Source organism: Homarus americanus, unplaced genomic scaffold (assembly GCF_018991925.1).
Source record: "Homarus americanus isolate GMGI-L3 unplaced genomic scaffold, GMGI_Hamer_2.0 scaffold51859, whole genome shotgun sequence".
NCBI classification, from domain to species: Eukaryota; Metazoa; Arthropoda; class Malacostraca; order Decapoda; family Nephropidae; genus Homarus; species Homarus americanus.
This window is the reverse complement of record NW_024711292.1, coordinates 10,323,597-10,338,980: the sequence shown is the minus strand read 5'-3', so window position 1 is coordinate 10,338,980 and position 15,384 is coordinate 10,323,597. Positions and strand designations below refer to the sequence as shown.

The following is a 15,384-nucleotide window of genomic DNA, read 5'->3' as shown; positions in this document are numbered from 1 at the left end:
CGTTGATTTGGGGTTTAAAAGTCAGTCTTTAAGTACTAAAGAAAATACGTTTCTGCTAGGTAGCGCCATCTTACACTCACTGATCTTACATTATTCGTAAGCAGGGAGAGAATCAACCGTCAGAGGTCAAGGTCATTTGTTATGGACTTGTGCATGGAGGTGGCATCAGCATGTGTTGTGCTCTTGATACCGACCACTATGAACCATAATGAGGAGAGTCATTAGAAAATGTACAGACACTGCATGCTCCCCACCCCCATGGCAGTAGCTTTCGTCATGATTCATTCATTGTATGTAGAAGTGAGACTTTGGGGGCATGGTGAGCCCGGAGTGAGCCAGGCTGTTCCGTTCATTAACACACGCACTCACAAGTATCTGAAATACCTCAGTTGACATTGAAATAATAATAAAAAATTTGGCTATAAATTAACAATAAAGTTTAAAATTAAACTTTTTGTAGGCAAGGGGGACCTTAAACAAGTGAATTATATATATATATATATATATATATATATATATATATATATATATATATATATATATATATATATATATATATATATATATATATATATATATATATATATATATATATATAATTTTTTTTTTTTTTTTTTTGTATTTGAAAAGTAACATATGTACTGTGATGGTAGATGTACAGAAGAAATCAAAACGAGTTGGTCAAGCAAAAACACCATCTAATAACCTAAAATACCTAATAAAAGAGACATTAACTTCAATTTGAGAAAGGGGCTGCTGAAAGGCTTTATATGACAAGGACTGATGTTTGGGTCAGCACCAGAAAGAGGTTGGAGGCCTTTGAAATGTGGTGTTACAGGCGAATGTTAAGAATCAGCTACACTGACAGGAAAACAAATGAAGAAGTATTGAGATTCACAAAAAAATTCAAGAGAAATACTTGAAATGTACAGAAAAATAAAAATTAGATACTGTGGTCATATAATTAGAAATGATATTAATAACAAATATTCATGGGCAAAGTTGTGGGTAGGGGGACCAGGGGAAGGAAAGCAGAGACGAATGAATAAATTAAATTAAAAACTTGGTCCCCTGGTAAAAGCCGTCCCAGAACGTTTAGAGTGGAGGACTGTGGTCACTAACCCTCAGATATGAGGGCGGTACTTTGAAAGGAATTTCTGATGCATAAAATTAAAAGTATATACAAACATTGAGGACAAGGAGTAATATCGAAATACAATAATATACAACCAGAGAAAAAAGTTGAAGGCATATGATAAAAACTGAAATAATATTGGTAGTTCGAATAATGCATTTATTGTATTTAACGTACTGTTCCCGTTTTCTTTACTTGTATTTTTTTACAGATTGTCCTGGAGGGGGCTAGTTTATTGTCTAGTAGTATTGATGGTACAGTACTGTATGGAGGTTATCCTGACTCGCCCTTTGTGTTTTTGCCCCTCCCCCCTCCCCCCTTTCAACCCCCTTGACTTGGCCCGTTACCCACAGAGAGAAAACATGTACAGTATTTAGACCTACACACGTTGGCTTTACTTATTCTACTTATTGAAATTGAATACAAATATACACTTCCACAAGTACTTCAGCCCAGTTAAGTGGGCAGGACCACCAGGTGATCATTTCTGGGTTAAGTCAACGCGACGACACAGGAGGTTATGATCCACATTCAACTTTGATTTTCTTGACCCCTGCTCCCTCAGTTGATGGCTTCTCGTCCCCATGTTGAAAACTACGTTGCTTTACACCAGTTTTGCGTTTCTTTAAACTTATTTGTAAATATCAAACAAATTTACGCACCTAACGTTCCGATATTTTTTTAAAAAGTGACAAATTACCTCAAAATCGACGAACCAGCTTTATTACTGACGAATAAAACACTGAAGCGAGTAGGGTAATAAAGTGAAACCGTGTATTGCTGGTTTATTTCGAGACAGGGCCCCGGTTCTCGGATAAATATCAACTTCTTGGAACTGGTTTTTCAATGAAAGCGCATTTACCTGATGCATTTAACCTACATACAAAAAAACACGATCTATTGGCTTTGAAATTTCATCACGAAGTTAATGTAGCGAAGTACTTAACCTACAACCTACCACATTTCCAGATTTTTTAATACAGTATAACGTTTATCGTCTGTACATTGAATAACTTGATTTCACGTAGACCGAATAGTTATTAATTACTGTACTGTACAGTGTATAAAAAAATCCGTGGGTGAAATTTTACTTCAATGTAAGTTAGCTATTTTGCAATGCAGATAAATTGTCAACGTCTGTTTAGTTATGCATGATTCATAATAAGCTTGCGACTTTTTAAATGAATTTTCCAGCTCGAATTTTGGAGGTTTTCATCTGGAATTCCTTTCACTTACACGTAACGTTGTTAAACTCTGATTGGGATTGCAGTCATCTTGTTCGCTCTCCTTCATGGTAATCTTAACTCATTATTCTGTAAAGATATATTTCATCTTAACTGTTCATCACAACAAGTTAGTAGATTTGGTGATAAGCTACTGGCACCTAATTTTAGTCAATTAAAATATGCAGTTCAACTCTCGTGCATACTTAGCATTGATTAAAACGTTTGCCAGTGTAGCGATACATATATGATAGCTGTATTAATAAAACCGGGATTAGACAAATGTTTTGCTTATTTCTTTAATTATATTTAGTATATAGTATTATTTTATGGTTAGTACCCACTTATATTGATATTGATGATGCTATTTTCCATATTAATTTAATTACTGTGTTTTTATATAAATGTATTTCTTTCTCACTCATATTTAGGAAACTTTAATATGTGATTAAGTTAGGTAGTGAATAATTAAGGTTGTGAAGTGAGTATGCACATCTGTATGTATAACTATCTTTACAAGTAATACTCTGTTTGGTACAGAGAACGAGGATGGACCCATCTCTCCGTTCCATGATGTCCCACTGTTTGCTAATGAGGGAAACAAGATTTTCAACATGGTGGTGGAGGTGCCTCGATGGACCAATGCCAAGATGGAGGTAAGAAGCCCATGTTTATTACTGAAGGACTGGCATAAAGGCAAAACCTCGACGAAATACTGTATTTTAAAAACGTGTTATTTGGTCTTGATACTTGAAGGTGAGAAAACGGCGAACAACTTACATATTATTAGGTTATATATTTACTGTATTGCTATTCTTTGAGATTGTAAAAATGCGAGCCTGATTATGAAATTATGGGAGTGGAAAGACTATATAAGGATATGGGACAAGGTGTATAAGATGCTGTATAAAGATAGTGATTGGAAATTATAATTTAGTTTAATAAATATCATGTAAGTAAATAAAAAGAAATATCAGGTCGGTAGTTAGTAGAAGTAAATTGCGTGTGTAGAGTGCAAAACACCAGAGGAAGAATGGCATAATGAAAAACGGGATCAACAAGACAGCAACCATAATGGTCTTTATCGAGAGGACAGCTACCATGATGGTCTTTATCAGCAGGGCAGCAACCATGATGGTCTTTATCAGCAGGGCAGCAACCATGATGGTCTTTATCAGCAGGGCAGCAACCATAATGGTCTTTATCGAGAGGACAGCTACCATGATGGTCTTTATCAGCAGGGCAGCAACCATGATGGTCTTTATCAGCAGGGCAGCAACCATGATGGTCTTTATCGAGAGGACAGCTACCATGATGGTCTTTATCAGCAGGGCAGCAACCATGATTGGTCTTTATCAGCAGGACAGCAACCATAATGGTCTTTATCGAGAGGACGCTACCATGATGGTCTTTATCGGGGCAGGGCAGCCACCACATGATGGTCTTGCACGAGAGGACAGCCACGCAGATGCCCTTATCAAGAGGAAGGCAACCATGAGTGTCTTTATCAGCAGGACAGCAAACTCATAAATATTCCTTATCGAGAGGACAGCTACCATGATGGTCTTTATCGAAGAGGCGCAACCAGATGGTCTTTATCGTTATGGGCAGCAAACCATGATGCTCCTTTATCGAGAGGACAGCCACCATGATGGTCTTTTATCGAAGAGGGCAGCAACCATGATATCTTTATCAAAGGTGACAGCAAACCATAATGGTCTTTTATCGAGGAGTGACAGCCACCATGATGCTTCCTCATATAACAGCCACCATGATGGTCTTATCGAGAGGAGATGTCACCACATGATGGTCTTTACTCAGCAGGGCATAAAACCATGATGGTCTTTATCGGTGACAGCAAACCATAATGACCTCTATCGAGATGACAGCTACCATGATATCTTTATCAGCAGGTTGTTAAACCATGATGGTCTTATCAAGAGCAGCAACCATGATGCAGTTCTATCGGAGAGGACAGCTACCATGATGGTCTTTATCAGCAGGTTAAGCGGCACCATGATACCTTATCAGCGTAATGGAAAACTATGATGGTCTTTATCGAGATGACAGCCACATGATGGTCTTTATCAGCAAGTGGACAGCTACCATGATGGTCTTTATCAGCAGTGGCAGCAACCATGATGGTCTTTATCAGCAGGGCAGCAAACCGCGATGGTCTTATCAGCAGGGCAACCATGAGATTATCTTTATTTCGAGAGGGCAGCTACCATGATGGCCTTATCGGCAGTGGCATTAACCATGATGGTCTTCATTGCGGGCAGCAAACTATGACGGTTCTTTATCGAGAGTGACAGCTACCATGATGGTCTTTATCACAGGCATTAACCATGATGGTCTTTATCAGCAGGCAGCAAACTATGATGGTCTTATCAGCAGGGCAGCAACCATGATGGTCTTTATCAGCAGCAAGGTTAAAACCATGATGGCCTTTATCGAGAGGGCAGCTACCATGATGGTCTTATCAGTATAACAACTGGCGATGGTCTTTACTGTTGCGCAGCAAACCATGATGGTCTTTATCAGGCATAAACCATGATGGTTCTTATCATATGTTAGCAACCATGATGGTCTTTATCGAGTGACAGCACCACGATGGTCTTTATCAGCAGGCAGCAAACCATGATGGTCTTCTTTATCGGTGTTGCGGGCAGCAACCATGATGGTCTTTATCAGCAGGCAGCAAAACCATGATGGTCTTCGGTCATATGACAGCCACCATGATGGTCTTTATCAGCAGGCGGCAAACCATGATGACCTCTTATCAAAGGTAAGGTAAACCATGATGGTCTTCTTATCAGCAGGGGCAGCAAACGCGATGGTCTTTATCAGCAGTGGCAGCAAACCGCGATGGCTATTCTTATCGCAGGCAGTAAACCGCGATGCCCTGACGCAGGCAGCAAACCAGATGGTTCTTATCAGCAGGGCAGCAAACCATGATGGTCTTATCAGCAGTAAGGTTAAACGCGATGGTCTTTATCAGCAGGGCAGCAACCACGATGGTCTTTATCAGCAGGCAGCAAACTGGCGATGGTTTTATCAGCAGGGCAGCAACCATGATGCATATCTTCCGCATCAGGTGGGCAGCAGCGGTTGATGGTCTTTATCGCAGAGCAGCAACCATGATGCATTCCTTTATCAGCAGGGCAGCAAACCATGATGGTCTTATCAGCAGCAGCAAACCATGATGGTCTTTATCAGCAGGCAGCAACCATGATGCATTCTTATCAGCAGCAACTACGATGGTCTTTATCAACAGGGCAGCAAACCATGATGGCTCTTATCACAGGGCAGCAACCATGATGGTCTTTATCGCAGGGCAGCAACCATGATGGTCTTTATCAGCAGGGCGCAAACTGGCGATGGTCTTTATCAGCAGTGTACAGCAAACCATGATGGTCTTATCAGCAGGGCAGCAACCACATGGTTCATCAACAGGGCAGCAAACGCGATGGTCTTTATCAACAGGGCAGCAACCATGATGGTCTTTATCAACAGGGCAGCAACCACATATCTTTATTTGCGGGCATAACCATGATGTACTTTATCAGCAGGGCAGCAACCATGATGGTCTTATCGGCAGGGCAGCAACTATGATGATCTTGATAAGACAGCGTCCCATGGCCGGTCTTTACCAGAGGACAGCAACCATGATGGCCCTATCAGCAGGGTACAAACCAGATGGTCTTTATCAGCAGGGCAGCAAACTATGATGGTCTTTATCAGCAGGGCAGCAACCACGATGATCTTTATTAAGACAGCAACTGGGCGATGGTCTTTATCGCAGTGGCAGCAACCATGATGGTCTTTACTGTGGCGGCGCAACCATGATGGCTCCCACTGGTGACAGCAACCCAGGGGTTTATTCTTTATCAGGCAGGGCAGCAACCATAATGGTCTTTATGAGGATGACAGCAACCATGATGGTCTTTATCAGCAGGCAGCAACCATGATGGTCTTTATCAGGCAGGCAGCAACCAGCGATGGCCTTGTGACGTTATGGGCAAACCATGATGGTCTTTACTGCAGGCGGCAACCATGATGTTATCAGCAGGGCAGCAACCATGATGGTCTTTATCAGCAGGGCAGCAACCATGATGGTCTTTATTAGCAGGGCAGCAACCATGATGATCTTTAAGACAGCAACCATAATGGTCTTTATCAGGAGGACAGCAACCATAATGGTCTTTATCAGCAGGGCAGCAACCATAATGTTCTTTTTCAGCAGGGCAGCAACCATAATGGTCTTTATCAGCAGGGCAGCAACCAATGGTCTTTATCAGCAGGGCAGCAACCATGATGGTCTTTATCAGGGCAGCAACCATGATGGTCTTTATCAACAGGGCAGCAACCATGATGGTCTTTATCAGCAGGGCAGCAACCATGATGGTCTTTATCAACAGGGCAGCAACCATGATGGTCTTTATCAGCAGAACAGGCAACCATGATGGTCTTTATCAGCAGGGCAGCAACCATGATGGTCTTTATTAGACAGCAACCATGATGGTCTTTATCAGCAGGGCAGCAACCATAATGGTCTTTATTAAGACAGCAACCATGATGGTCTTTATCAGCAGGGCAGCAACCATGATGGTCTTCCAGGACAGCAGGGCAGCAACCACATGGTCTTTATCAACAGGGTAGCAAACGATGGTCTTTACTCAGCAGGGCAGCAACCATGATGGTCTTATCAACAGGGCAGCAAACCAGATGGTCTTTATCAGCAGGGCAGCAAACCATGATGCATTTTATCAGCAGTGGGCAGCAACCATGATATTTTATTACATTAGAAAACCAAGATGGTCTTTATCAGCAGGGCAGCAACCATGCGATGGTCTTTACCGCAGGGTTAAGCAAACCATGATGGTCTTTATTACATTGCGCAACCATAATGGTCTTTATCAGCAGGCAGCAACCATGATGGTCTTTATCAAAGCAGGGCAAGCAAACCATGATGGTCTTTATCAGCAGGGCAGCAAACCATGATGGTCTTTATTAAGCATTGCGCAACCATGTGCGATGGTCTTTATCGTTAGGCAAGCAAACCATACTTTGGTCTTTATCAGCAGGCAGCAACCATGATGCCCTTATCAAGAGTGCTGTTAAACCATAATGGTCTTCATCAGCAGGCAGCAAACTGGCGATGGTCTCATCAGCAGCAGCATAGCGCGATGCATCTCGCATCAGCAAGGCGTTAACCATGATGGTCTTATCACAGGCAGCAAAACCATGATGGCCCTTTATACACGCAACCGGCGATGGGTCTTCATCAGCAAAAGCAGCAAACCATGATGCCATCTCTTTACAATATTGTTAACCAGATGGTCTTTATCAGCAGTGGCAGCAACCAGCAGGTCTTTATTTCAAGACAGCAACCATGATGCATTCTTTATCAGTTAGTGGTTAAACCATAATGGCTCCCACAAAGGCGGGCAGCAAACCATGATATTCCTAATGTTATGGGCAGCATACATGATGGTCTTTGATCAAGAGGCAGCAAAACCGCGATGGTCTTTATCGAAGAGGGCAGCAACCATATTTTGGTTCTTTATCAGCAGGGCAAGCAAACCATGATGGCCCTTATCAGCAGGCAGCAAACCACGGTGTCTCTTTATCAGCAGTGTTACAAACCGCGATGGTCTTTATCAACAGGCAGCAACCATGATGGTCTTTACTCGCAGCAAGCAAACCGATGACTTTTTATCAAAGCAGCAACCACATGATCATTATTAAGACAGCAAACCATGATGGTCTTCGTGGACAACAGGGCAGCAACTGCGATGGTTCTTATCAGCAGGCGGCAACCATGATATCTTTATTGCAGGGCAGCAACCATGATGACCGCTGATAAGACGCAACCTGCCATGATGGTCTTTATCAACAGGCGCAAACTACATGGTCTTTATCAGCAGGGGCAAAGCAAACTATACTGGTTCAACAGCAGGCAAGCAAACCAGCGATGGTCTTTTATCAGGGCAGCAACCATGATGGTCTTTATTAGGCGTAACCATAATGGTTTTTATCAGGAGGCAGCAACCATGATGGTCTTTATCAGCAGGCAAGCAACCATAATACTTTTTATCAGCAGGGCACAAACCACGATGGTCTTTATCAGCAGTGCGGCAACCATGATGGTCTTTATCAGCAGGCAGCAAACCATACCGGTCTTATCATAGCGGGCAGCAACCACATTTGGCCCTTATCGCGGCGCGTTAAACCATGACGGTCTTTATCAGCAGGCAAACCACGATTTGCCCTTATCAGCAGGGTAAGCAACCATGATGGTCTTTATCAGCATGCGGCAACCATGATGCGTCTTTATCAGGCGCAAACCAGCGATGGTCTTTATCAGCAGTGCGCAATTGGCGATGCTTGTCTTCTATCAGCAGGCAGCAAACCATAATGGTCTTTACTTGCAGCAGGCAGCAACCAGACGGTCTTTATCAGCAGGGCAGCAACCATGATGGTCTTTATCAGCGGCAAACCATGATGGTCTTTATCAGTGAGGCAGCAACCATGATGGTTTTATCAGCAGGCAGCAACCATAATGCGGTTCTTATCAGCAGGGTAAAAGAACCATGATGGTCTTTATCATAGGGCAGCTACCATGATGGTCTTTATCAGCAGGGCGTTAAACCATGATGGTCTTTATCAGCAGGGCAGCAACTGGCGATGGTTTTGACTGTGCAGGGCAGGTAAACCATAATGTCTTACTGCGCAGCAACCATGATGGTCTTTATCAAAGCAGGTAAGGGTTAAACTGGCGATGGTTCATCAGTTATGGGCAGCAACCTATGACGGTCTTTGATCAGTGTGCGGCAACCATGTGATGGTTCTATCAGCAGGGCGGCGCAACCATGATGGTCTTTTATCAGCAGGGCGTAAACCATGATGGTTTTATCAGCAGGGCACAAACCATAATGAATTTATCAGCAAGCGCGGCAACCACATTGGTCTTTATCAGCGGCTGCGCAACCATGATGGTCTTTACCAGCAGGGCAAAACTGGCGATGTGTCTTTATTATAGAAGGCGCAACCATAATGGCTTTATCAGCGAAAAGGGCAAACCATGGATATTCTTATCACAGGCAGCAACCATACGGTTCTTATCAGAAAGGCGTTAAACCATGACGGTCTTTATTGTTATGGGCAGCAAAACCATACTGGTTTTTACTGAGGGCAGTAACCATGAGATGGTTCTTATGAGCAGGCATAACCATGATGGTCTTTATCGTTATAAGCAGCAACCATGATATCTTTATCGCGCAGCAACCATGATTATCTTTTATCAGCAGGGTGCTGCAACCATGGATATCTTTATTGCAGGTTAAAGCAAACTATGATGGTCTTTATTAGCAGGTACAGCAAACCATACCATTCCTTATCAGCAGGGCAGCAACCATAATGTTTTATCAGCAGGCAGCAAACCATGATGGTCTTCTTATCAGCAGGGCAGCAACCATAATGGCCCTTATCAGCAGTGGCAGCAAACTATACCGGTCTTTACTGCGGACAGCTACCGCGATGGTCTTTTATCATCAGGCAACCATAATGGTTCCTGCATCAGCAGGGCAGCAAACCATGATGGTCTTTATCAGCAGGCGCAAACCATGATGGTCTCTTATCAGCAGGGCAGCAACCATAATGGCCTTTATCAGCAGGGCAGCAACCATGATGGTCTTTATCGTTATGCGGCAGCAAACCGCGATGGTCTTTATCAGCAGGGCAGCATGATGGCTCCCTTATCGCGTGCGCAACCATGACGGTCTTATCAGCAGGGCAAGGCAACCATGATGGTCTTTAAGAGGCAGCAACCATGATGGTCTTAAGCAAGGCAACCATGATGGTTCAAGAGGGCAGCAACCATGATGGTCTTAAGAGGCGTTAAAACCATGATGGTCTTTATTAAGAAAGCAACCATAATGGTCTTTATCAGCAGCAAGCAAACCATAATGGTCTTATTAGCAGGGCAGCAAACCATGATGGTCTTTATCAGCACAGGGTGTTGGCAACTATGATGGCTCCTTAGACAAGTAGGCGCAAACCGCGATGGTCTCCTTTAAGGGCAGCAAACCATGATGGTCTTATTAAGAAGAGGGCGCAATCATGATGGTCTTTATTAAGAGGGCAGCAATCATGATGGTCTTTATTAAGAGGGCAGCAACCATAATGGTCTTTATTAGGAGGGCAGCAACCATGGTGGTCCTTATCTGGAGGGCAGCACCCATGATGGTCTTTATCAGGATGACAGCATCCTTGAGGGTCTTTATTAAGAGGTCAGTAACCATGATGGTCTTTATCAGGAGGGCAGCAATCATGATGGTCTTTATTAAGAGGGCAGCAACCATAATGGTCTTTATTAGGAAGGCAGCAAGCATGGTGGGCCTTATCTGGAGGGCAGCACCCATGATGGTCTTTATCAGGATGACAGCATCCATGAGGGTCTTTATTAGTAGGGCAGCAACCTTGGTGGTTTTTAAAAGGAGGGCAGCAACCATGAATAGTCTTTATCAGCAAGGCAAAACCTATGATGGTCTTTATCAGGAGGGCAGTAACCATGAATGATCTTTATCAGGATGGCAGCAACCATGAATGGTCTTTATCAGCAAGGCAAAAACCATGATGGTATTTATCAGCAGGGCAGCAACCATGACGGTATTTTTCAGGAGTGCAGCAACCATGAATGGTCTTCATCAGCAGGGTAGCAATCATGATGGTATTTATGAGGAGGGCAGCAACCATGATGGTCTTTACCAGGGGGGCAGCAACCATAGTGGTTTTTATCAGGAGGGCAGCAACCAAGATGGTCTTTATCAGCAGGGCAGCAACCATGATGGTCTTTATCAGGAGAGCAGCAACCATGGTGGTGTTTATTAAGAGGGCAGCAACCATGAAGTTCTTTATTAAGAGGACAGCATCCATGATGTTCTTTATTAAGAGGACAGCATCCATGATGGTCTTTATTAAGAGGGCAGCAATCATGATGGTCTTTATTAAGAGGGCAGCAATCATGATGGTCTTTATTAAGAAGGTGCAATCATGATGGTCTTGGCTACAGGGCAACCATGATGTTCTTCTTGGCTGGGCGGCGTAACTCATGATGGTCTTTATTGGCAGGGCGGCAATCATGATGGTCTTCTGGCTAAGAGGGCAGCAATCATGATGGTCTTTATTAAGAGGTCAGCAACCATGGTGGTCTTTATCTGGAGATCAGCAATCATGATGCTCTTTATTAAGAGGGCAGCAACCATGAGGGTCTTTATTAAGAGGGCAGCAACCAAGAGCCATGAGGGTCTTTATTAGGAGGGCAGCAACCATGATGTTCTTTATTAAGCGTGCAGCAATCATGATGGTCTTTATTAAGAGGGCAGCAATCATGATGGTCTTTATTAAGAGGTCAGCAACCATGGTGGTCTTTATCTGGAGATCAGCAATCATGATGCTCTTTATTAAGAGGGCAGCAACCATGAGGGTCTTTATTAAGAGGGCAGCAACCAAGAGCCATGAGGGTCTTTATTAGGAGGGCAACAATCATGATGGTCTTTATTAAGAGGGCAGCAATCATGATGGTCTTTATTAAGAGGGCAGCAATCATGATTGTCTTTATTAGGAGGACAGCAACCATGAGGGTTTTTTTTTTTTTTTTTTGCACCCCCCTACATCCTTGTGTAAGGTGAAGCGCAGAAGTGTTTACAGCGCCCAACAGGGAAGCATGCTAAGTTCATGCCCACTTTGTTATTAGCTTATTCGTCTTTTGCAGAGGGTTTGGATGGGAGACGTGTCTACTGTTTTTACCTCTGATTGTGTTAATGTCTTTCCAGGCTTTGCTGAGGGATGTGTGTTGGTTCAGGCTGTTGACATTTGTCTCCCATGCATTTTGTCTGAGTTCGCTTATACGTTCCCTGACAGCAGCAAGGGAAGCTTGATACAATTGTAACATTTGAGGTGTTCTAATTTGTTTGTAACCTTTACCCACCCTCCTGACTCTAGCCCTGAGTTTTTTCAGTTTAGGGTCACTGTAATAGGCCCCTGTCTCATCAACAGAAGGTATTATAAAAATGGGTCAATACATCTGATATTATATTCAGATTCACCACCCTGTAACTTTCCACTGTCTATGAGTAAGACATGATATGGACACGTGAGCAGGCAACTCACCCAAGAGGGCGAGACCCATAGCTCAGCATTTCTGTAAGCTCGCACTGCGATGCCCTTAAGCTTCAGTAGCTCACCTCAACTCATATCGTAAGGACGTGACCTAACGTTTATTATACATAAACGCCGTCCCCTTCTCATTCACTCCTAGACAGTGAGACTTACGGTTGATATATACTCAGGAATTATATATACAACCTTTTATAATAAAACAAAGGAACTACCGTTTGGGTTTCGTTACTTAAAACCCAAATATAAATATATGTGAACGGACTGGTTAATTAGACAAGCAGCCGATTCATCACCATAGCACTGCTGTTGCCTGTTCCCATTATGCTGACCACGTTTTCTCCTTTTTATGGTGGAGGCATTGTTGAAGTGTATACAAGTCCTATCGATCAGATCGTCATGGAAGCTTTTGTAGTTGTCAGGCTTGTAGTCCTTGTACCAGTCATGGATGAAATCTATGAACTGGCTTTCATGTTCTTGCTTGACTATGATTCTACGTCTGTTGAGTTTACCACCAGTGGGGGTGTCATTGGCTACATGTATACTAGCTTGGATTGGGCTGTGGTCAGACATAAGATCAGTGACAACATCAGTGTTATGAGTTGTGTATGATATATTAAAACCAATACACTTGTCTAGAGCCCTGCCATAGATGTGTGTTGGTTCATTATTACCTATAATTTGAACACCTTCATATGCGCTGAGAAGTGAGATAAGTCTCCTACCATTGGTGTTAGTGGTGGAGTCACCTAATTTCTTGTGTCTAGTATTCAGGTCACCCATCAGGACAGTGGGCTCAGTGTGTAAAAAGTCTGGGAGATCTGTGTACTGAAGCTGATCTGAGGGAAAATAGGCATTTAGCACGTTGAGTGTGGAGTTGCCCAGGTGGATAGTGATCCCATGGTACTGAAGGTTGGTAGTCTTTTTGGATACAAGAGGTACATGCGGGAGTGACTTCTTAACATACATCAAACATGTGTGAGCAGAATTAGGATCATAATGCACATAATTGGGCAGACTGGGTGGGGGGCTTACCATTAGGTGTGAGACACTCCTGCAGACACACAATATTGATGTCCTCAGTCACAACTTTGTGGTGTAGGTCAGGGTATCGTTTTCTAAGGGATGAGATGTTCCAACTCATCACCTTCACCGCTCTGTATCTTTGTCTGGTATTAACACTGGCCATTATGAACTGTATTTAGAAAGAAGCAAAAGGCACTGTATGATACTTTTTTTCTATGCTGCCTGTCCCTCCGGCAGGCAGTAGGCCATTTAACCTTTTTGAAACATTTTTGGAGCATGTACGGCTCAACAATTGTTGTATTTCAGTGGCAGACAACAACACACTTTGGTTACACTCGACATCACCACCATTTTCTGTTTGTGTTTGTTCTTCTTCACTGATCATGTCCACAGAGTCATCAGTAGAACTGTTACCAGTATCACTATTTTCCTCTGCGTGGACACTAGTTCCTGGTGGGTCTTGAGTTTCCACTTCTGGTACTGACATCTGAATGTCTTCAGTTTGACTGTAATCTTTCCATAGCTGCTGCACTGTGTTGGTGGTGTTCTTTTTCTGTAGTGTATCACAGAGGCTCCTTAACATATCAGTTTGAGCTGTAAATTGAGCTTTGAGTTCTTTAATTTCATTTTTCAAATCATTGATCTCTTCACTTTGTGCGTGTTCACGGGGTGTGTTGGCAGCTACCTGTTGTGTCGGTACGTCTGTGTTGCCCCATGCTGATCTTTCGATGACTGCTGGTGATGATCCTGGAGCTTTGGTGTGGAGGGTGGGCCAGGGGTTGGCCGTAGGGAGTACCCTAGCAGCAGTAGTGTTTCTTGAGACCTGCCTGGGTGGCGGGTCTGGGCGCTGAAAGGGCGTAGGAACTCTAGGACAGTCAGGGTGCCATACCGGAACTCCAACTGTTTTGCAGTTAATACACTTCTGTTGAATGACACCCCCTTGAGCAACTGTATCTCTGCAAGCCTGTGTTGCGTGTTGTCTTGAGCAGAGACCACACCACGGCTTAGTCGAGGGGCATAATCGGGCCACATGGCCCCAGTGTTGACAATTGTAACACCTCCGGGTAGGGAGCCGATAGAGAGTTACCTTCAGAGTCCGATAGGCACCACGGACTCGAATGATCTTGGGTGGGTCCCCCGAGCCAACCCAGTCTGCAATAACTGTGTTCTTGCCCCTGAGTCGCTTCGTCCTTCTGAATTCGGGATGAGCTTCTAGTAGTGTAGGGGTCTGGTACTGGTCGAGCCCTATGATTAAGATGGTTTTCTTGCTCGATGGTTGGGCTGACTGTTCCATGGTTATTCCTGTGGGAGACTCAGGTGGTCCTTCTACTCAGGGGTAAAGGAAACACACTGATGTCAAGTCCGTAAGTTCTATTTCTGGGACAAACACAAAAAGGAGTTAAGACGGGTAAACAGCGTCCTGTCTTGGAATCTCTCTGGGTATCTCTATCTGCGCATGTGCCCAAAGTCTGAACTAACACTTGGTGACAAAAGGGAGTATGATTATAGATCATATAATACAGAGACCTGAATCAATAATGGTAAATAGTACAGAGTTACATATTACAGCCATATTCGTCTCATATATCTACACCTCCCTACCCCTCACGCTCGTAGTGCAATCTCGAGCGGACTCTTTTTCCAGGAGCCTTTGAGAGTGACGTGGGAAAACTGGGGGGTCACTGAATGAGGACTTACTTTTCTCGTCCAAGCAAGGGTTCACAGGGATATGGGGGAGGGGTTCACCACTAGGGGACGGTACTGAACGAAGAAAGCGGCGATTCCGCCACCACACCCGACCACTAGGGAGACGGACCT

At 43.6% G+C, this 15,384-nt stretch overlaps 1 protein-coding gene across 1 annotated transcript in view; it reads left to right on the top strand.

Annotated features, from left to right (window-relative positions):
- The window catches only part of LOC121878366 (inorganic pyrophosphatase-like), a gene marked incomplete at its 3' end in the record, with an annotated part of 94,444 nt that overhangs the window by 53,665 nt on the left and 25,395 nt on the right, over nucleotides 1-15,384 (top strand). Inside the window, 1 exon segment of the mRNA XM_042384602.1 lies at nucleotides 2,899-3,014. Coding sequence (XP_042240536.1) covers nucleotides 2,899-3,014 — 116 coding nt within the window.